Genomic DNA, 21,438 nt, shown 5'->3' with positions numbered 1-21,438 from the left:
ATGCACACACAAGAGACCTTTATTAGGAATACAAATCTGTTGTTGTTATAACTGCTACAAATATATCCCTCAATATTTTGAGTTTTTTCAATGTTAGTTGTTAGACATTATTTTGATGTAGAGTTTAGCATTTTATGTAATCAAGTATTTTCCTTTGTGATTACTTCAATAGTCTCTTAAAATCTTTTGAATATTCCAGCACTCCAAAATTTGATTATTTGCTTATCCACATGTTATTTCAATATATTTGGGGCATATATCTCACATACAGAAAAGTGCACTGATCATTAGTTCATAGCCAGACTTCCCTGGTGATACAGTGGATAAGAATCTGCCTGCCAGATCACCAGCCCAGGTTGGGTGCATGAGACAAGTGCTCGGGCCTGGTGCACTGGGAAGACCCAGAGGGATCGGGTGGAGAGGGAGGTGGGAGGAGGGACCGGGATGGGGAATACATGTAAATCCATGGCTAATTCATTTCAATGTATGACAAAAACTACTGCAATGATGTAAAGTAATTAGCCTCCAACTAATAAAAATAAATGGAAGAAAAAAAAAAAAAAAGAATCTGCCTGCCAATGCCGGGGACACGAGTTCAATCCCTGGTCCTGGAAGATCCCACACACTAATGGAGCAATGAAGCCCACACACGACAACTATGGAGCCCACGCGTTGCAACTACTGAAGCTCGCGTGCCTAGAGACTGAGCTCTGAAAGAAGAGAGTCCACCACAGTGAGAAGCCTGCTCACCCCAACGAAGAGTAGTCCCCACTGGCCACAACTGGAGAAAGGCCACAACAGAGACCCAGCACCGCCCTAAATAAATAAATAAATAAATTTTTCTTAAGTTCACAGCCTAAAGAATTTCCACCAAATGGATATACCCATTGTATCGTTCTCTTGGGCTGCCATAACAAAGTATCACAATCTGACTGTATATACATATAATATATATATTTTATATATAAAACATACTTTATATTTTACTTTATAAAGTAAAATACTTTTTATTATATAAAGTAATACTATACTTTATAAAATATATGCACTTTGTGTATAATAGATGGCAGGCATCTATTATAGGACAGCTCTGGGAATGCCTGAGAAGTCTGAGGTCGATGCGCCTCAGGGTCGGCTCCTCCTGGAGTCTGCGAGGGAGGATCTGCCCCACGCCTCTCCCTTGGTCTCTTGGGGTTTGGTGGCTCAGACAGTAAAGAGTCTGCCCACAACGCAGGAGATCTGGGTTCCATCCCTAGGTCAGGAAGATCCCCTGGAGGAGGAAATGACTACCCACTCCAGTATTCTTGCCTGGAGAATCCCATGGACAGAGGAGCCTGGCAGGCTACAGTCCATGGGGTCACAAAGAGTCAGACCAACTGTTTTACTAACTGAGCGACTAAACCTTTCACCTTTCAGGATTGTAGGGTAGCCATATGTTTGACTTTACTAGATGCTTCCAAGCAGTTTTCCAAAGTGGTTTCCAGCAGGGCATGAGAATTTTGGATGTTCCACATGCTCACCAGAACTTTGGATTGACTTGGACAAAAATAATTTTGATGAGAAGATGATAATAATGATAATAACTTCTCACTAAAGTTATTACTAAAACTAGTCATTGGGCTGATTATTTTACTTATATTATCTCGCTTCGTCTTTAAACTACTTTTCAAGGGAGTCATTAGCTTCACTTTTACAGACAAACAAAACTAAGCATCAGTGAGATCACATAATTTGCCCAAAGTAGCAGTAAGTAGCAATGTAGGCTTCCAATTCAAATTTATCTAATAACCAATCTCTGAGACTTTCTGGTCCAGATAAAATGTAAATCTGGTTGCTAAGGAGGTGAAGGGGAAACTTTAGGCATTGCGGCACAGCAGGAGAGGGTTGTTGTGGCTGCCGCCAAGGGGCCAACTTAGTGGCAAGAGGCAAGACAGCTCTAAATCTCTACTTGAAAGTTTGTTTGTGCCACTGTATTTTGGGCACATCAACCATGAGAATCTGTTACCAGGGCTAACTTGAGACACTTCCCAATGGATGTTTATTTTGACGACTGATTCTGAGAACAGATGGATAAGCTTAATATTCGAAAACAAAGTGATGCAAACCAGTTTGCGGGTAGAGAGTTAGGACAAGAGGTCGGGTCTGGGGTTAATAAAACGCATCCTTACTAGCAGATCTGTGGCCCTGCTTAGCCAGTCACTGATGTCAATATGTACTCCTTAGCCCTTCAGGGCTCATTCCCAAGCCCAGTGTCCAGTTGATACCAAGTAATACACTTAAGAACGTAGCAAGGGCTTCCCTGGTGGTCCAGTGGTTAATAATCTGTCTTGCAATGCAGGGGACACCAGTTCAATCCCTGATCCAGGAAGATCCCACCTGCCTCCGAGCAACCAAGTCCATGCTCCACAACAGCTAAGCTCGCCCTCTAGGGACTGTGCTCCACAAAAAGAGAAGTCACAGCAATGGGAAGCCCATGCACCACAACGAGAGAGGAGACCCCACTCGCCACAACTAGACAAAGTCTGTGTGCAGCAACAAAGAGCCAGCTAGAGAAAAAGAGAACATAGCAACAGTCAAGTCTGTTCTTACCATGCCCAGTGCTTTCATGGCACTGGATGGTAGGGTGAACATCCATGGAGGAAAATAATTCACAGAGCAGGAAGGAAAAGTATTCTGGAAATAATCACTCTTCCATTAAAGACAATAGGCTCAGGAATTGAGAGGCTGCTTTGAATCAGGCACTGGGCTGGGTTCTTCCAGATGCATCATATCTTAGTCTTCCCAGTAACCTTGAGAGAGAAATAAGTTGCTATTATCCCTATGCTACAGGAGTGGGAACTGAGCCTCAGTGAGATTTCAAGAAACCTGTCTGAGGTTACCCAAAGGGAGAAAAAAACTGCATAATAGTTCCATTCTAACAAAGGATGTAGAAAGTTTGGACCTTCTGAATTATGAACTGTGTCTTTAAGGAATCTATGGGAGTATATGCTAACTTTTATTTTTATATTTTTAAGGAAGACAATAAAAGAATATTGAAGGTTTTCCTGCTAAAAGCTTGTTCTGAAAAATGAAAACCATAGAAAAAGAACTCCAGCAGTATAGACCAGCAACTCTTATTTATGAATCGTATAATGAACAGGGCTTCCCCTGTGGCTCAGCAGGAAAGAATTTGCCTGCAATGCAAGAGATGCTGGTTCAATCCCTAGGTCAGGAAGATTTCCTGGGAGAAGGCATGGCAACCCACTCCAGTACTCTTGCTGGGAAAATCCCAGGGACAGAGGAGTCTGGTAGGCTACAGTCCATGGAGTTGCAAAGAGTCAGACATGACGGAAGCAACTGAGCACATAAAGAACACGTTGGTCTAGGGACTCATATCCAATAAAAGTATCACATTGATGAGGTTCTAATCAGTTCAGATGTTGTCATCTTCTAACTTTGCACCAGTGCAATTATTTTAGGAAGTATAGTTTCCATTTTAATGGGCGCTTGGCTTATTTGTTTCTGAAAACATTGGTTTGCTTTTAAACTCAATTGAAAATGAACACTTGGGCTTTGTCCTGGTTTCGGGAAACCCGCGCATTTTTTTTTTCTCTATACTTTAATCAGTAGCTGGCTTAATTGCCTGGCCATGTCACAGATGCCGCTGTCCCAGCTGTGTGTAAGCTTTGCCTACACCACAACCGAAGCTCGGCAGCCGTAGTGGAGCGAGAGCCATTCCAGAAGAAGCAATGTGCTCTCACACTCGGGGTGTAATTCACACCCAAGCCTGGTACTCACCCGGGCTCGCTGGGTGTAGGCTGACTTCCCACGGGAGAAACAGCCAAAGAGGATGGGAAACACAGTGCACACCACTCTCCTGCGTGAGCCCCAAAGAGTGGCTAAGTCAGCGGAGCCTGTCCGCCCCAAACTCTCTAAGACTCCTCGTACTGCTCACAGCCTTTCTTCCAGAACAAGCAGGTGGGCTTAAGCACCCCCACCAGCCCGGTTCTGATGAGGGAGGGAGTGCGGTCTGAGGGCTGGAATGCCCGCTGCCTGCTCCAGCACAGAAATGCGCTGCTGGCATTCACAGAGACAAGCAGACGATGTGGTATTGTGGTGTGCGTGCTCTTAATCTCTATTTTAATGTCTCCAACAATCTAGTGGTTAATTAGCAATTTGCTGCCCACCAACATGCAAATGAATGACAAGCAAAAGCCCTCTGCATCTGTAATTATTTTGCTGATTTACAAGCCTCTCTCCTCTCCATGTAGCTTTTTCCTCTGTATGTGCATTCATGCATCAGGGATTTCATTATTTTTAGAAGCATACACTGTACACTTTTATGCTTTAATACTTTCAGGATTCAGTAATTACAGCATTACGGATATACATACACATTTCGCCCCCTCCAACTCCAAATGTATTTGTCAGGAATGCTTTTCTGTTTGATAAAGAGTGGAGAGTAAGATTTATCAAGGGGCTGAAATCCAAATCGCAGAGAGAGTCAGAGCTCAAGATTGAAAGATGCACGATTCTGCCGCTGCCAAATCCTTATCTGGAATCGGAGGAGTCTTGTAATATTTGATTTTCTCCCAAGCAGCTCTGGTGAATCGGAGCCACGATCTGCCTTATCCATCTGCCTACTTTGGAGCGGGGTGTTTTACTATTTGGCGGTTTAAATGCTTCACGTTTTTGCCAGCGCATTAAGAAAGGCTCTCATGTTAAATTAAGTCAATTAATAAATGAGACACATTAAGCAATCAATTTTGTCAGCCTATCTCCCCGGCATTATGTATGGTTGGCTGTAATCACAAGATAAATGCAATGTGCTGATCTATGGTAATGTTCAATAATACATTCTCCGCCAGGCTCAATTCATCAGGGAGTTTCGGTAGGGGAGGCATTTGTTATTGGCTGTCTCTGCACCTCAAGGATAACATTTCTGTCCTTTTGATTGGCCGCCTCACTGCTGCAAGATTCTAACCGTCTTATTTTGATGATGAATATGAAGGCATGCTAAGCCGGGCTGGAGCGAGTGTCTCAGAGGCTGCGCGCCTTCCAGAGCCCAAGGACTTAACGGCTTCCTCCGCCACCTTCCTGTGCCAATCATCCCCCCAAAAAAGTTGTGATGCTTTTCTTCACCCAGTGCTTTGGGGCTGTGTTAGATCTCATTCACCTCCGCTTTCAGCACAACAAGGCTAAACGAGTGTTCTCCGCCGCCGGGCAACTTGTCTGCGTTGTAAACCCCACCAACAACCTAAAGGTGAGTGGCTGGCTACCGTTTGATGTTTCCGCGGCTCGGGTTCAAATCCTTCGGGGGGGGGGGGGGGGGGGGGGGGCGTCAGGGACCCTCCCACTGAGCCCGGGCGCTCCAGGCAAAGGTCATCCCTCTACTACACAAGACGGTGTTGGGTACCCGAGCCTATGCTGGGTCCGTTCTCCCTCTCCCGGTGTGTGGATGCTCTCGCGACGGTGTGGTTTTTTTCCCTGCCTGGCAGGGGCGACTAGAGTTAGCGTCTATTTCTTTCCCCCACGCTGTCAGCCTAGGAGTCGGGGATGGGGGGGTGGGGAGCTGTCAGAAGTGAAGGTGTTGAAGGGAGCAAGGGGCGTCCCCCTCCCTCTCCCAAATATCTGTGGGCAAGTGTTTAGGAGAGAGGGTTTGAAAAGTTACCCACACTGCAGGCTGTCCCGTGTGCTGGAAAGGCAGGCAGGCAAGCACACGGGTTTCTGAAGCCACTCTGGTTGCTCCTGAAGTAGCTGGGCTGGGGGGGTCGCGGGACAGGACCCCTCCCCCCGCACCAGACAGGGGTCTGGGAGCTGGGGAGGGGGCGCTTTCTGCAAAGTGTGTTTTCCCTGTGCTCAGACTCAGCCTGGGGGGCGCGGGGCGGGGGTGTCGGTAGGAGTTCGTCTTCCTTGCTTCCTGAGAGCTGGATGCGCCGGCTGTATCGAGGACTGGAGCAGGCAGATTGTTTCAGTAGCATCGTAATGAACCCCGCTCGGAGCCCCCACTGCTGGAATCACCGCAGGCGCTGCGGCCCTCACAGCTCTGCCTTTAGGTCAGCGCCCTTTAAGAGGACGGCCTCAACACGGGCAGGACGGACCGCTCCACATACCCCGCCAAGACGAGGGGGGAATGAACGGAGAGCCACTAGGCTTGGGGCGGAGGGAAGGTGGGCAGGCGGGGCGGTAGGGGGCGGTGCGAGGACGCAGCTGAACTCCCCCGCACCCCAGTGTGGAAGTCGCAGTCGCCTGGGCTCCGTCCCAGAATAAACGATGGACTCGTTTGGGAGTTGCTCTCATTATACCTGAGGCTGAGCGAAGAGGGGGGAAGGGCATGTCTGCGGCTAAGCCAAGGAACAGTCTCTGCGAGCACAGATCTGTCATTCTGACCACTGCTGTGGGGCAGGTCTTATTGCTTGTTGCTCATCACTTTATAAACTCCTGCAGTCAGACTCTCTTCAGTTGGAGCCCTGCAGGCCAGTGCTAATGGGTACCTCCTCGCACCCCCACCCCCAACGATTCCTGGAAGTCCCCAGGAGGGACAGCTGCCAGGAGCCCCTGGGGTCATATGCCAAGGCCCTTCGTGGATGGAAGGATGATGGACTACCTTGAGACCACTATGGTGCTCTGGACCTAGGAAGTGATTTTCTGCAGTATCCAAGCTGTGATGAACACCATCTCAACCGCTCTGCCTCTCTCCCCCGCCCCTCCCGCCCACCTCGCCATCTCTCCCTCCTTCCTCCTCTCTTCCCCTCATTCCCCTATTTCTTCTTCCCTTCATGGCTTCTGTTTATAAATGGGAATTCACCCCCAGTCATCCTTGGCAAAGTGTATTAAAATATGATTCTGAATTCTGTTTTATGACTACTTTTGAGACCGCCTTCAAACTTCCATTATTTTGTCACTTTACATTAGTTACTTCCCTGTGGCAAGAAATTCTGTTTATTCCTGCTTTGCATTTTAAAACCTTTACAAATTGTTTATGAGACTTAGTGTTTCCAAAGTTTCGATTTATATGGTTCGTTGGCTGCAGCTGATGGTGGAGGGGGAACAGGCTGCTAAGATCTCGGTAGGGGATGGACTGAAAATCATCTGTGCTTGTTTCGGTGATGTCAGCCTGGATTTTGACAGGCAGTCCTGCTGCCCAAACCCAGGAGTCCAGAGTCAGGGTTGGAGACCTTAGATCAGTGCTCACCAGCTATGTGACCTTGAATGACTCAGTGTCTCTGAGCCTGCCCTTCTTCATGTGCAAAATGAACCAATGAATCTCTAGCCTGCCTCCTCCATGGCTCTGTGAGGCTGTGAAGGGATATTCCAGGTAGATGGGCTTTATTAACACTCCCCTCCACCCCCCAAATTATATTATTGCACATCATTCATAGGGTTCCATTAGGAATTTCAAAAGTTATTACTTACAGCCTTCAGCCAACTTAGAAACCATATAAGCAGTAATATAAAAATAGGAGACACGTGCTTTGAGAGGCTACTTTCCATGGCTCACTTTGTCATGTACATAGTCATTTGACTTTTCATTTCCCATAAAAAGCCACTTAGAGATTTTGCTCAGATGAGTGTCCTCACAGATAAACAAATCAAACTGAGGGATGCTCATGTTACCAGGGGGTGCGACAGGACACACAGCATTTACAGAGGCTGTGCCGGGTGCAGACAGACCTCTGTGGCCCAGGATGCCTCTGTGAAAGTCTCATCCATGCTCCAGGTGGCCCAGCAGGTAAGTTCTACCTGCTTCTCCAACCTGAGAGCTAACAGCTTGGAACTTTCTTTGGAGCTTTTAAAGGCACTATTCTCTAGGAGCACTGCTGCTCCATCATGGATATTAAGAAGTGCATAATACCTCGAAAGAAAGTGCTCCTTCCAACCATTCCTTTCCACAGACAGGCCCCGGAAATATGCCTTGGATGTAAAAAGCTGCAATCCACATAGGAAGAAAAGTCTTTTCTTAAAGAAAAAACAAGTTGTGGCAATGTTAAACCAGAATGGCGATTGATCTGCAGCGCTTCCCTGCACTTTGTATGACAGGCCGGTACATAACGTGGTGACCAAGGACACAGACATTGCAACCTTGCTTTCAAGTTTCTAGGTTGTGTGTTGCTACCAAGAGGAACTGAGAAGCCTGTGTTTTTCTTTGTGGAAGCATTTTTGCACTTTGTCCTTTCCTGCGCTTTCCTGAGAATGCTAGCAGTACTTCAGGAGCTGAGGCAAGTGCTGAGTTACAATCAAAAATCACTTACTGAGCAGAGAAAACCGTGTATTTACCATGCTTCTATAGGTCACCTTCATTTTCAATCTCATTATGGCGACTTACTCAGTAACCTGGGATTCCTTCAAGCAAGCTTGTTCTGGAAGCTTGCTTCTAAGTGGAAGGCAAAGGCCTTCCCGGGTAATGCAGACAACCCAGTTAAACCCATTACACTTCTGAAGCCCACCCTACTTAAAAGGGGTGTTTAGTCGCTGGCCTGAAATAAGAGGTTCTCCTGCTTCAAGAAGAATCCATGGCAGAGCCGGCTCTGTGGACTGCAGATGGCACTCTGTGTCGCCCTGTGTCTGTCTGTCTGTCCCTGCCTATAGAGATGGCTCCTTGAAGGGATCAGGCCCCCCAGTTCTCCATCCCAGCCCATGGAAAGTGACCGCCAAGGAGCTGGTGAGCTTGCCTGGCTGCTGTCTGCTTCCTCGCTCATGGAGGTCACTGAAATGTGGCCCAGGGGCTGCAGGCTGGCACCGAGCAGGGCGCAGGCTCATGTCCTGATTTAGCACCACGTTCTCCCTCCTGTCCTTCGCTTGTCTCCAAACCAAGAAAGCGTTTCTCTCCTGGCTCCTCTCCCATCCACACGCACTGCTTGGACAATGCCCTGTCCCGGGCAGCCCTCTCTGCTCCTGCCCCATCTCCAGTGGTGCCCTTTGAAGAGTGGACTGGCCAGTCTGTGCTTCCGGCCTCTCCAGGGAAGGGTCTGGAGTGGCTGCCAGGGCCCCTCTGGGGTCAGAGCTCAGCACTTCCCAAGCAGACCGGCGCTGAGCCGGGGCTGGCTAGACTTCCTCCCTGTAACCACAGCACTTGATAAACCAGCTTCTGAAACAAGTCTCGCAAAAGGCTTTCTGGCAAACTTCCAAAAGGCCCTAACCTCTCTACTGCTCCTGGGAGGCTATTCATGCCTCCATCCAGTGGGTCCAATCCCCGGAGCCCTTTTCTGTTGTAACCCGTTACCCCAAGTCTATAGACAGTCACATACAAACACACACACACACACTCAGAGCCATGCGCGCACACACACAGTGGGAGGGACATATAGGACAGTGTGGGCTTTAAGTGCCCGTGTGTGCTAAGTTGCTTCAGTTGTGTCCGACTCTTTGTGACCCCGTGGACTGTAGCCCACCAGGCTCCTCTGTCCATGGGATTCTCCAGACAAGAATACTGGAGTAGGTTGCCATGCCCTCCTCCAGGGGATCTTCCCGACCCAGGGATCGAACCCAGGTCTCTTGCATCTCCTCCACTAGCAGATGGATCCTTTACCACTGGCACCACCTGGGAAGCCTAGCAGACACTAAATCTAAAATTAGGGCATTTTAGTACCACGACTTCGAGCATCCCCCTGCCTTTCATCCTGAGACTAAGCCATGTGGATGGATGTGTGCCGAGTGACGGTGGGGATGGGGGAGGGGCTGCATGGAGCTGGGGGAGGGGATCATCAAGGGAGAACCAAGGCAAACCTCACCTCGAGCGCCTCGACTGTTCAGGGGCTAACCTTTGGAAATCCCGTTCTGGCCTCTGGGCTTTCACCAACTGACAACAGCGCGGCAGGCAGCAGAAGGGAAGTTAAAGACCTGAATGTTGTTTTTAGAGATGTAAAGGCGGCCTTGGAGTGTGCAGCCTGAATGCCTAGTTTCTGGCAGTTCAAGATGGTTTAGTAGCCGGCGTGTGGGTTTCTCACTAGCTCTTCCTGACACAGCCACCTCTGAGTCCCATCCCCCATCCCCTGGACATTTCAGCATCTTCCTTTGCTGTCCAGGCTGGAGGCTCTATTAGCGCCTTAGATGGGGGTGGTAGGGAGGTGGGGGGTAGGGAGGGGATGGGGGAGACCAGTGGAGGAGGATAAGCGGGGGACTGAAGCTGGTCCCCGAGTCACTCTCTGAGCTTCAGGCTGAAGGCTTTCCCGTGCCGCCGCCTGCAGTCCTTCGGTTTCTGTGAATACTGTGTGACACTGGACTCGGCAGGCACAGAGCAGTCATGCGGCTTTTCTGGTTAATGGTGATTGTAAATGAGGCTCCCGAGTCACATAACTGGAGGCTCCCGGCGGCCATTCAGGTAGCGGTGTGCGGTGATGGGGAGGGCAGGGGAGGCTGAAGCCGGTGTGGAGGTGAGGTGAGCCCACGACCTTGGCATGCCTTTCTCCGGTAGCCCCCACCCCGGAGCATATTTTGAGGCCCTCCCTTCACCACGGTCCCTCAAGCGGCAGGGACTGCTTGGAAGCAAGGAGAAAACAGGGACTGAACACTTTCTTTGAAATCCACAGAGAGGTCAGAATTATTTGGATGGCTTCCCTGGGGTAAGGCAGAATATTTTTCTAGCAATTAACAATAAGAAAAAAACGAACTGTCTTGGGGTGGTATTTGACTCTTGGCAAAGTCACAGAGGATCAGGTGGTTGGATGTCAACACTGATATTCAATGGACATGAACTTGGGCAAATCTCCCAGAGATGGTGAGGGACTGGGAAGCCTGGCGTGCTGCAGTCCTTGGGGTCGCAAAGAGTCGGACACAACTTGGCGGCTGAGCAACGACAAAAAAGTCATCTGGACTCAACCAGCTGTGTTCCCCAGAGGGAAAAGCTGGCCTGTTTAGACACGAGGTGTCACATGGAAGGGATCCCACCCCGGAGAATGGAGCCCCACCCTCCCGTGGGGATCGCCAGCTCAGAGAATGATGGGGAGAATGTCAGAACTGGGAGGCTGAATCTTCTTAGTCTACAGTCGAGGAAACTGAGGTGAGAGAGCGAAATGACTTGTATTTCCTACGGCTGCTGTAACAAATTACCACAAGTGGGGAGGCACAAAATCAGAGAAATCTATTTCTCAGAGAAATCAGGAGGCTGCAGGTCCAAAATCAAGGTGCCAGCAAGGCCAGGCTCCCTCCAAGTTTCCAGGGAAGAATCTGTTCCTCGCTCATCTGGCTTCTGAGGGTTCCTTGGCTTGTGGCCTCATCTCTCCACCCCTGCCTCTGGGGTCACATGGCCTCCTTCTCTCCTCTCTGTGTCCATCTCACAAGGACCCAGGTGCCTGTATTGAGGGCCTATCTGGATTGTCCCTACCTGGACAATCCAGGATAAGGTTTCATTGCAACATCCTTAATTTAATCACACTTCGAAAGCTTTAATCCCTCAGTCATGTCCAACTCTTTGCGACCCCATGGACTGTAGCCTGCCATGCTCCTCTGTCCATGGAATTCCCCAGGCAAGAATACTGCAGTGGGTTGCCATTCCCTTCTCCAGAAGATCTTCCTGACCCAGGGATCAAACCTGGGTCTCCTATATTGCAGGTGGATTCTTTGCCATCTGAGCCACAAGGAAAGGCTAATCACACCTTTGGTCATATAATCTTCTCTCTGTTGCTCTTTAAGGTAATTCAGAAGCTTCAGGCACTAAGATGTGAATATCTTTTTTTCAACCCATTACTTTCCTCTTGCAGATTCAATCTATTTTGTGACAGAATTGGAACTGGAAGTTAGGTCTCCAAAGGTCAGACCTAGATCCCCAGCCGCCCCAGGCTGTCTTCCAGTTAGTCCAAACTAAACACCCCTTGCTTGAGTGCACGCTGTGGAAGCAGGAAATTGCAGGGACCCCCTTCCTGCACCCCATCAGCCCTAGATCAGCCAGTGTGACCCCATGGGCTGCACCACACACCCTATCATCTCCCCTTTATCAGACCCACATTTCCTTAGCAAATCAGGCCCTCTTCGTCACCTCACAGAGTACTAAGTCAATTCATTTGTGTTCAACTCTCTGTGACCTCATGGACTGCAGCCTACCAGGCTCCTCTGTCCATAAGATTCTCCAGGCAAGAATACTGGAGTGGATTGCCATTCCCTTCTCCAGAAGATCTTCCTGACCCAGGGATCGAACCCACATCTCATTATGTTTCCTGCATTGGCAGGCAGGTTCTTTACCACTAGCACCACCTGGGAAGCCCTCTTTATCACCATCCTCCCTTATTCCCCTCTCTCTTCCATAAATTTCCTTTCCTGTTTCAAATTCTTATAATCTACGTGGATGCCTGCACATCATATTTTAAAAATCAAATGATAAAGAGATACACTGTCAGAAGCATAGAGCAGTAGATCTTGCCCTTAGCACATAGTTTGTAAATCCACCAGATCAATACAGAGGTGAAGCAATGGATGTAGGGAAAACACACAGGCTTTGGGGCAGAAAGAGCTGAGCTCAAATCCAGACTGTTCCATTGGCCGATGGGTGACTTTGAACAAATGACTTCGCCTCTCAGAGGCTTCATTTCCTTCTCTATAAAAAGCAGAAAAGAACGCCCACCTTCGATGGGGCTGCAAGGAGTAAATGAGCTCACAGAAGGAAAACGTCTGCCATGGAGGAGAGAGTCGGTAAATAGCAGCAGTTATTGTCAACACGGGTCATTACGATAAAAGCTAAAAGCCGCTCCTCGGAAGCTGGAGTCAGTCTCCCCACCACTCTGCCTTCTGTTTTCCTCCACCTCCCCTCCCTTCCTTTGGGCCTCGGGGCCTGCTGTTCCTTAGTACTTGTGAATTGCCCTTGGCCTTCAACACAGTTTTGAATAGAACAATTCTTTGCCTTATGTAAAAGTCAGATCTGTCCTTATCGCCTAACTTCAAAGAAAACCCTGAGCCCTGCTTGAGTTCCGAGCCCGGAAGTGCAGTGGGCGAGGGGCTGGGTTGGGGGAGGATGGGCATGCCAGTGGGACAGGGGCTGGCACGTGTGCCCAGGTGCCCAACATCCGCAGAGCCAGGAGCCCTGCCACAAAATCCCCTCTCTTCCCGCTGGAGAAGGGTCCTCATGACTTATGCATGCTTTCTTTTCATTAGTGGCAGCCGAGTAAGCACAAGGGCCAGCGGGTCTGTGAGGGACATCTGATCAGGGTGAGGGTCTGAGGCTGAGTGATACCACTGAGAGATGCAACAGGGTGGGGAGAGGTAAGCGGGCCAAACCTGCAGGCTTGCTGGGAAACTGGACATTCATTTTCTCTCTGCCTGCAGCTTACTCTGCCTTGAGGGAGTCCCTTCCCTCTGAGCTAGGTGGGATGGGTGATGCTTAATGGAAGCTTGGTATTCTTCCTGAGTTGCTAAGTCATGTCCGACTCTTTGAGACCCCGTGGACTGTAGCCCACCAGGCTCCTCTGTCCATGGGATTCTCCAGGCAAGGATACTGGAGTGGGTTGCCATTTCCTCCTCCAGGGGATCCTCCTGACCCAGGGGTGGAACCTGAGTCTCCTGCATTGGCAGGCTGAGCCACCAGCCACCACTGAGCCACCACTGGCAGGCTGATTTATCACTGAGCCACCTGTATCTCCTGAAGTCAAGGGAGAGAGAGGCTCTGGCCTTTCTGAGCCAAGAAAAAATTTCCTGGATCCTATCATCAGGCAAGTCTATAAAAAGCACCAAGAAAGGCCACAGGGCTGGGCTTTTCCTTACTCCACCTGAGTTTCCACACACACACACACACACACACACACACTCAGGGTCTATGGAAATTCTGAGATGCCAACCTTTTTGGACCGTGAGTGGTCTCTGAATAGCAGTGCAAGATCAGAGGGTGTAAAGCCCAGTGGACAGGGTCCCCAGCACCACCGTGGAGTAAAGAATGGGATCTTTCTTCCCCACCCAAACTGTCACTGACCTCCAGCCTCAGGAAAGAGGTAACAGGAGAGATGGGAGAGAAAAGAGGAACATTCTAGTTGAGGTCGTGGAGCACAGGCTTCGGACTCAGACCTAGCTGGGTTTGAATCCAGTGATGTCAGTTCCCTTGAGTAACCTCTTTGACCTCCCAGAACCTGCATTTCCTCAACTATTAAAGTGATTATCGTGAAGGTGAAATATAATGTAGATAAACTGCTTAGTACAGCACCTTGTACATAGTCCACAGATGGTAGCTGTCATCACTAGTAAGTGGAGCTCCTTAGAGATGTTCCTGATGCACGAGATGTACCAAGATTCTTTTGCCCAACTTGGACAAGTGATCAAACTTCTCAGACTGGATGTTAGGGGAAAGAGAGGGAAGGGTCAGCAGTAAAAGGACCTGTCTATTGACTGACCAAGATTTTGAAGCATAGTAGGTTCAAGCTTGGGCTTCCCAGGTTGGCTCAGTGGTAAAGAATCCGCCTGCCAATGCAGGAGACACGGTTTGACCCCTGGGTTGGGAAGATCCCCTGGAGAAGGGAATGGCAACCCACTCTAGTATTCTTGCCTGGAGAATTCCATGGACAGAGGAGCCTGGCGGGCTACAATCCATGGGGTCGCAAAGAGTCAGACATGACTTAGCGACTAAACAACAACGGGTTCAAGCTCAGGGAACCAGAGCCCAGGTCCTGGTTCAAACAGATGAGATCCAAAGGGGTGATGCCCAGGGTCACAACTGAGGCAGGGCAGGGCCCAGTGCTCTATCTATGCTACCACACTGCTGGGGGCTGGGGCGTTGGATAAAGATGCTGCCTCTCTAATACAAGCCACACATGCTGGGCATCTTCCCAGGGGGTCCTTGTCCTTAGGACCTCACCAAGGTAACAACTAGCCAGGTATACGTGGGTCATTAAAAAGGCAATGTTCCTCGCATGTCTACTGCTGGCACAAACACATAGCAAAGACTGGGGTGAGGCTGTAAGTGAAATCACCCAAGCCACAAAGCCATAAGCCCAGACTTTCAGATAGCAGGGTGGGTCAAGTTCTGCTACAAAAGGTGACCTTTTCATCTTGACCTGGGGCCCAGGATGAAAGCACCATCAGAAACCAATCTGTGATCAGCCTATTGTTTTTAGCAGAAGAATAGGCTCCCTGTGGATCATTTAGAATTGTGGTCTAACTGGAAATGTCAGTTTTACTTGCAAGTCGCTGTATCTCTTAATCATTTCTCGGTCCTTTAATGTATTTTTTATCACAAACCTGTGATTAGGAGGGAGCTGTGTGCTGCAGGGCTGTCTCCAGGCAGTACCAGGAACTCCAGCTGGAAGAGACTGAACTGTGGAAGGGGCAGGGCCCCCCAGGACAAAACTGGAGAGTGTTCTCTATGGAGGGGAAAGGCCACTGCAGACCATTTTGGGGAGGGTTAGCAAGGCATTAGGAAGGCTCCACAGAGACTGAAACAAATCCAGATCAATACAAGATTTTACAAAAGATGGGCCAGCTAGTCTAGTCATCTGCCCAGCTTTGTAGTCAGACGCCATGATCCCTCAGATCTAATTCCTACGACTTCGCCAAGGATGTGCCCGGAAGTCCAAGGCAGAAAGCCACTCAGAACCTGGCATTCCCTTTCTACAAATTACAGGTATATTGTGACTTAGGCTAAGTTGGCTACATATCCTGAAACCCACAGGCTGTGCTTTTCTGCTGTCCCAGTTATGCACACAATAATAACAATAATGATCAGAACAACCACAAAATAGCTACCTTTTATGGAAGGCATGCTATGTCCAGGAACTGTGTTAAATGCTATGCATTTAATTCTCCCTAGGAAGTAGTATATTATTATCATTCCATCAAAGCAGAGGAAAGGAAAAAAGCTTGCTCAATGATACACAACTCTGTGCAGTGGAGCCATTTAAAATTAACATCCTGTGCTTGGAGGCTTCCCTGGTGGTTCAGTGGTAAAGAATCCGCCTGCTAAGGCAGGAGGCTCGGGTTTGATCCCTGATCGGGGAAGATCCAACACGTCATGGAGCAACTAAGCCCGTGCCCCACAACTATTGAGCCTGTGCTCTATAGGCCGGGAGCCACCACGACGGCATCCACGCGCTGCAGCTACTGAAGCTGAAGACCCGGAGCCCGTGCTCTGCAACAAGAGAAGCCAGCGCAACGAGAAGCCTCGCACGTCAGCTAGAGAGTAGCCCCCACTCACTGCAACTGGAGAAAAACCTGCACAGCAACGAAGACCCAGCTCAGTCAAAAGTAAATACAATTATAAAAAAGCGCTCCTTTAAAGAAAATCCTGTGCTTTTAAAAATGTCTTCGTATGTCATCCCTCAGCATTCCTACTTCACAACAAACAACCAGCCATAAGACTAATGTTGAGTGTATTATATTTCATTTAAAAATACTGAGCTGAGATCCTGGCTCATTCACTCTGTATGTACAGACATCAAACACACACAGATGCCCCAGCTCGTGGGGGACGATCCTGGGAGGCTTGCTCTAGGATTCCCTGGGCTGCCCCGTGGGATGGACCCTGTGGCCAATGGCAGCGATTTTGTCCCTTCCTCCTGCCTCCTAGAATCTCTTCCCAAAGAAACCACTGTATGAAGTCCTTCTTTCAGGCTCTTCTTTGGGGAACCCAAGTTAAAACTACATATGTGTGTAGTAGAAGTGTGAGTCACTCAGTCATGTCCTACTCTTTGTGACCCCATGGACTATAGCCTGCCAGGCTCCTCTGTCCATGGAATTCTCCAGGCAAGAATACTGCAGTGGGTTGCCATTCCCTTCTCCAGCGGATCTTCCCAACCCCAGGGATCAAACTCAGGTCTCCAGCATTGCAGGCAGATTCTCTACTGTCTGAGCCACAGGGAAGTCCACATATGTGTATATGTTTCCTAATTAACATATATTTATTGAGCATTTCCTACGTGCCAAGTGCCATGCTAAGTGATTTACCCAAATTGCCTTTTTAAAAGTTCTCAGAATAGCAGGAGTGGGGATCGGGAAGGGGAACACATGTAAATCCATGGCTGATTCATGTCAATGTATGGCAAAAACCACTACAATATTGTAAAGTAATTAGCCTCCAACTAATAAAAATAAATGAAAAAACAAACAAACAAAAACAAATAAAAGTTCTTAGAATAATGCCGACAGTCTATCTCCAAATCACATGGGGGGAAGCTGAGGTACAGAGAAATTAAGTAACTTGTCCAAGGGTACATCCAACGAGTGGTAGAGTTTAACTGGTGCTTTTCACTTCTGTGTTAAGCTGTCTCTCCCGCTCTGTCACAGACCGCCTACTTGGAAGCTTCTACAAAGAGCCTAGCCTTCCAAATCAGGTTTGATAACAACTATGACTTTGGGAGACTTCCCTGGTGGTCCAGTGGTTAAGAATCTGCCTTTCAATGTAGGAGATGAAGGTTCGATCCCTGGTCAGGAAACTAAGATCCCACAAGCCGAGGAACAACTAAGCCCCAGCACCTTAAATACTGAAGCCCGAGCGCCACCACTAGAGTCCATGCGCTGCCTCAAAAGATTCCGCATGTCTTAGTGAAGGTCCAGCACACTGCAGCTAAGACTCCACGCAGCCAAATAAGTAATAAATATACACATACTTTTACAAATTACGATTTGCATTAAATACTTGAAGGAAATCTTGGCAACAACTTTATCTAAGTGTTCAACTCAAAATCATCTGCAGAAAAGGAAGTTCATGTCCCGTGATCATTTTTTCAAATGGATTACATGGTTGGAGGAGGACAGAGTGTCTGAAACTAGCGTACATGCTTAATGGCTCAGTCGTGTCCGACTTTGCAACCCTGTGGACTGTTTTGTATTAGGTCAGACAAACCAGGATAGCAATTTGAGTCTCACAAAATAATGACTATGCCTTTTTTGTCATGTGTGTGTGTGTGTGTTTGCGCAGTCACTAAGTCACTAAGTCGTGTCCGACTCTGCAATCCCATAGACTGTAGCGCACCAGGCTCCTCTGTCCATGGGATTCTCCAGGCAAGAATACTGGAGTCGACTGCCATTTCCTTCTCCAGGGGATCTTCTCCCACACAGGGATTGAACCCGTGTCTCTTACATCTCCTGTCTTGGCAGGCGGCGTCCTTTACCACTGAGCCCTAGCACTGACCCCTAAATCTGGGCCACGTGATTGTCTTGTCAAAACCTCACTTGCTTCTCCATGACAGTGGGAACTAGTCGACCGTGTCAGATGCAAACGCTCTCTAAGCACTCAGATATCATTAAACAGGGCACTTTTTCTCTGAGAAGAAAAGAAAGAAATCTTTTTACTCAAAATCAAAAACATACTTCAAGAGAATGAGGCTCTTACCCTGTCACACCTGCTCTCTCAGAGATCCACGGAACTTTGAAATTTCCTTTCCCATTAGCAGCCATACTTTATCATCAAATTTATTTTTTTAAACTCAAAGAGGAGCGAACTTTTAATGACCATTTTCTACCTAATTTAACTCAGCCTCTGCCTTGACTTCTGGTCAGCCCTTCTGCTAATGCTCTTCAGACGTTTCTTCTTTCCAAAGCTGCCGTGAGAAGCACTGAGTTGAGGGAGGCGTCCGGGTTAGAGGTGGGCTTATGGCAGAAGAGCGGAATGATGCTTCAGGTCTTTGTTCCCAGTGTACAAGCTGGAGCCGTGCGGGGCAGCGTCTATACTGACTTCCGAGGAAAACGCTCAGCCAGGCACCGTGGACGGAGGTCACCAAGGCAGTCAATCCCCAGAGTCACCTCAAGCAGCAGCCCTGGCATCTGGGGGAACTCACAGAGGCGCAGAGGGCTCACGGGGGACGCGGACATGGAGGAGCTAAAGGAATTCTGGGAGGAAAGTGCTTCCGGCTTGAGCCAGGCGCCATCACCGCCATTCCCAGCCCCGGTGACGCCTACTCGTCTCTGTGGCCCTCGGGCTGACCACCTCACCTGGAGGACCACAGGGGCAGGGGCCTGGCCCTGCAGCACCTCTGCTGCCCCCAGCCCTGCACACCCCCACCCCCACGCCCGGAAGCAGGAGGGCTGATGAGCACATGAAGAAGCTGCCCCACTGAAAAAGTCAGCTCTCTTCAGGACGTCCCCCGCTGGTCCAGTGGTTAAGACTCTGTGCTTCCACTGCAGGGCACAGCTTTGATCCCTGGTCGGAGAACTAAGATCCCACAAGCTGCACAGTGGAGCCAAAAAAAAAAAAGACAGTCTCTTCACCAAGTGATGCTGGGAAAGCTAGACAACCTCATGTAGCTCATGAAGTTAGAATACACCCACATACTATACACACAAATAAACTAAAAGTGGCTTACATTTAAGCCATGACATCTTAAAAGTCCTAAAACACAGTCAAAGCTTTCTCTGACATAAATTGTATCAATATTTTCTTACATAAATCTCTCAAGGCAAAAGAAGTAAAAGCAAAAATACACAAATTGGACCTAATCAAACTTAAAAGCTTTTGCATAGCAAAGGAAACCATCCACAAAACAAAGAGACAACTCATGGATGGGGAGAAAATATCTGCAAACAATGCAACTGACAAGAGCTTAATTTCTAAAATATATAAACAGTTCATACAACTGTATAAAAAAAAACAAACAACCCAATCAAAAAATAGGCAGATGACCTACATAGTCATTTCTCCAAAGAAGACATACAGACGGCCAAGAGGCACATGAAAAGATGGTCCACAATGCTAGTTATTAGAGAAATGGAAATCAAAACTACCATGAGGTACAAAGTCACACCAATCAGAATGGCTATCATGGAAAAGTCTAGATCAATAAATGCCAGATAGGGTGTGGAGAAAAGGGAACTCTCTTACACTGTTGGTATGAATGTAAATTGGTACAACTACTATAGAAAATAGTATGGAAGTTGTTAAAAAACTAAAACTAGAACTACCATAGAATCCAGGCAGTCCCGCTCCTGAATATATAGTATCTGGAAAAGACAAAAACTCTAATTTGAAAAGATATACGCACCCCAATATTCAAAGAGGCACTGTTTACAGTATCCAAGACATGTAAGCAACCTAAGTGTCCATCAACAGATGAGTGGATAAAGTAGATGTGGTATATATAGGCAAGGGAATATTACTCAGCCATTAAAAAACAAAGAGATATTACCATTTACAGCAACATGGATAGACCTAGAGGTGGTCATACTGAATGCCAAGTCAGACAAAGACAAATATTACTATTATATGATATCATTTATATGTGGAATCTAGCAAACACCCTCTTCCAACAAAACAAGAGAAGACTCTACACATGGACACCACCAGATGGTCAATACCGAAATCTGATTATATTCTTTGCAACCAAAGATGGAGAAGCTCTATACAGTCAGCAAAAACAAGACCAGAAGCTGACTGTGGCTCAGATCATGAACTCCTTATTGCCAAATTCAGACTTAAACTGAAGAAAGTAGGGAAAACCACTAGACCATTCAGGGATGACCTAAATCAAATCCCTTATGACTATACAGTGGAAGTGAGAAATAGATTGAAGGGACTAGATCTGATAGACAGAGTGCCTGATGAACTATGGATGGACATTTGTGACATTGTATAGGAGACAGGGATTAAGACCATCCCCAAGAAAAAGAAATGCAAAAAGGCAAAATGGTTGTCTGAGGAGGCCTTACAAATAGCTGTGAAAAGAAGAGAAGCGAAAAGCAAGGAGAAAAGGAAAGGTATACCCATTTGAATGCAGAGTTCCTGAGAATAGCAAGGAGAGATAAGAAACCCTTCCTCAGTGATCAATGCAAAGAAAGAGAGGAAAACAATAGGATGGGAAAGACTAGAGATCTCTTCAAGAAAATTAGAGATACCAAGGGAACATTTCATGCAAAGATGGGCACAATAAAGGACAGAAATGATATGGACCTAACAGAAGCAGAAGATATTAAAAAGAGGTGGCAAGAATACACAGAATAACTGTACAAAAAAGATCTTCATGACTCAGATAATCATGAAGGTGTGATCACCAACCTAGAGCCAGACATTCTGGAATGCGAAATCAAGTGGGCTTGATTTCACTATGAACAAAGGTAGTGGAGGTGATGGAATTCCAGTTGAGCTCTTTCAAATCCTAAAAGATGATGCTGTGAAAGTGCTGCACTCAATATGCCAGCAAATTTGGAAAACTCAGCAGTGGCCACAGGACTGGAAAAGGTCAGTTTTCATTCCAATCCCAAAGAAAGGCAATGCCAAAGAATGCTCAAACTACCACACAATTGTACTCATCTCACACGCTAATAAAGTTCAAAATTCTCCAAGCCAGGCTTTAACAATATGTGAACCATGAACTTCCAGATGTTCAAGCTGGATTTAGAAAAGGCAGAGGAACTAGAGATCAAATTGCCAACATCCATTGGGATCATTGAAAAAGCAAGTGAGTCTCAGAAAAACATCTGCTTTATTGACTATGCCAAAGTCTTTGATTGTGTGGACCACAACAAACTGTGGAAAATTCTGAAAGAGATGGGAATACCAGCACACCTGACCTGCCTCTTGAGAAATCTGTATGCAGGTCAGGAAGCAACAGTTAGAAC

General features: G+C 47.7%; 1 protein-coding gene across 1 annotated transcript in view; it reads left to right on the top strand.

The window, feature by feature from the left end:
- Positions 1-4,906: 4,906 nt before the first annotated feature.
- The window catches only part of SIAH3 (siah E3 ubiquitin protein ligase family member 3), a 70,582-nt gene continuing 54,050 nt past the window's right edge, over positions 4,907-21,438 (top strand). Inside the window, exon 1 of the mRNA XM_020873926.2 lies at positions 4,907-5,242. Coding sequence (XP_020729585.2) covers positions 5,108-5,242 — 135 coding nt within the window. The 5' untranslated portion in view covers positions 4,907-5,107. The remainder of the gene's footprint in view (positions 5,243-21,438) is intronic.

The sequence above is a fragment of the Odocoileus virginianus genome, chromosome 8 (genome assembly GCF_023699985.2).
Source record: "Odocoileus virginianus isolate 20LAN1187 ecotype Illinois chromosome 8, Ovbor_1.2, whole genome shotgun sequence".
Taxonomy (NCBI): Eukaryota; Metazoa; Chordata; class Mammalia; order Artiodactyla; family Cervidae; genus Odocoileus; species Odocoileus virginianus.
The sequence above is the reverse complement of the archived record's forward strand: the minus strand, read 5'-3'. Positions and strand labels throughout refer to the sequence as shown.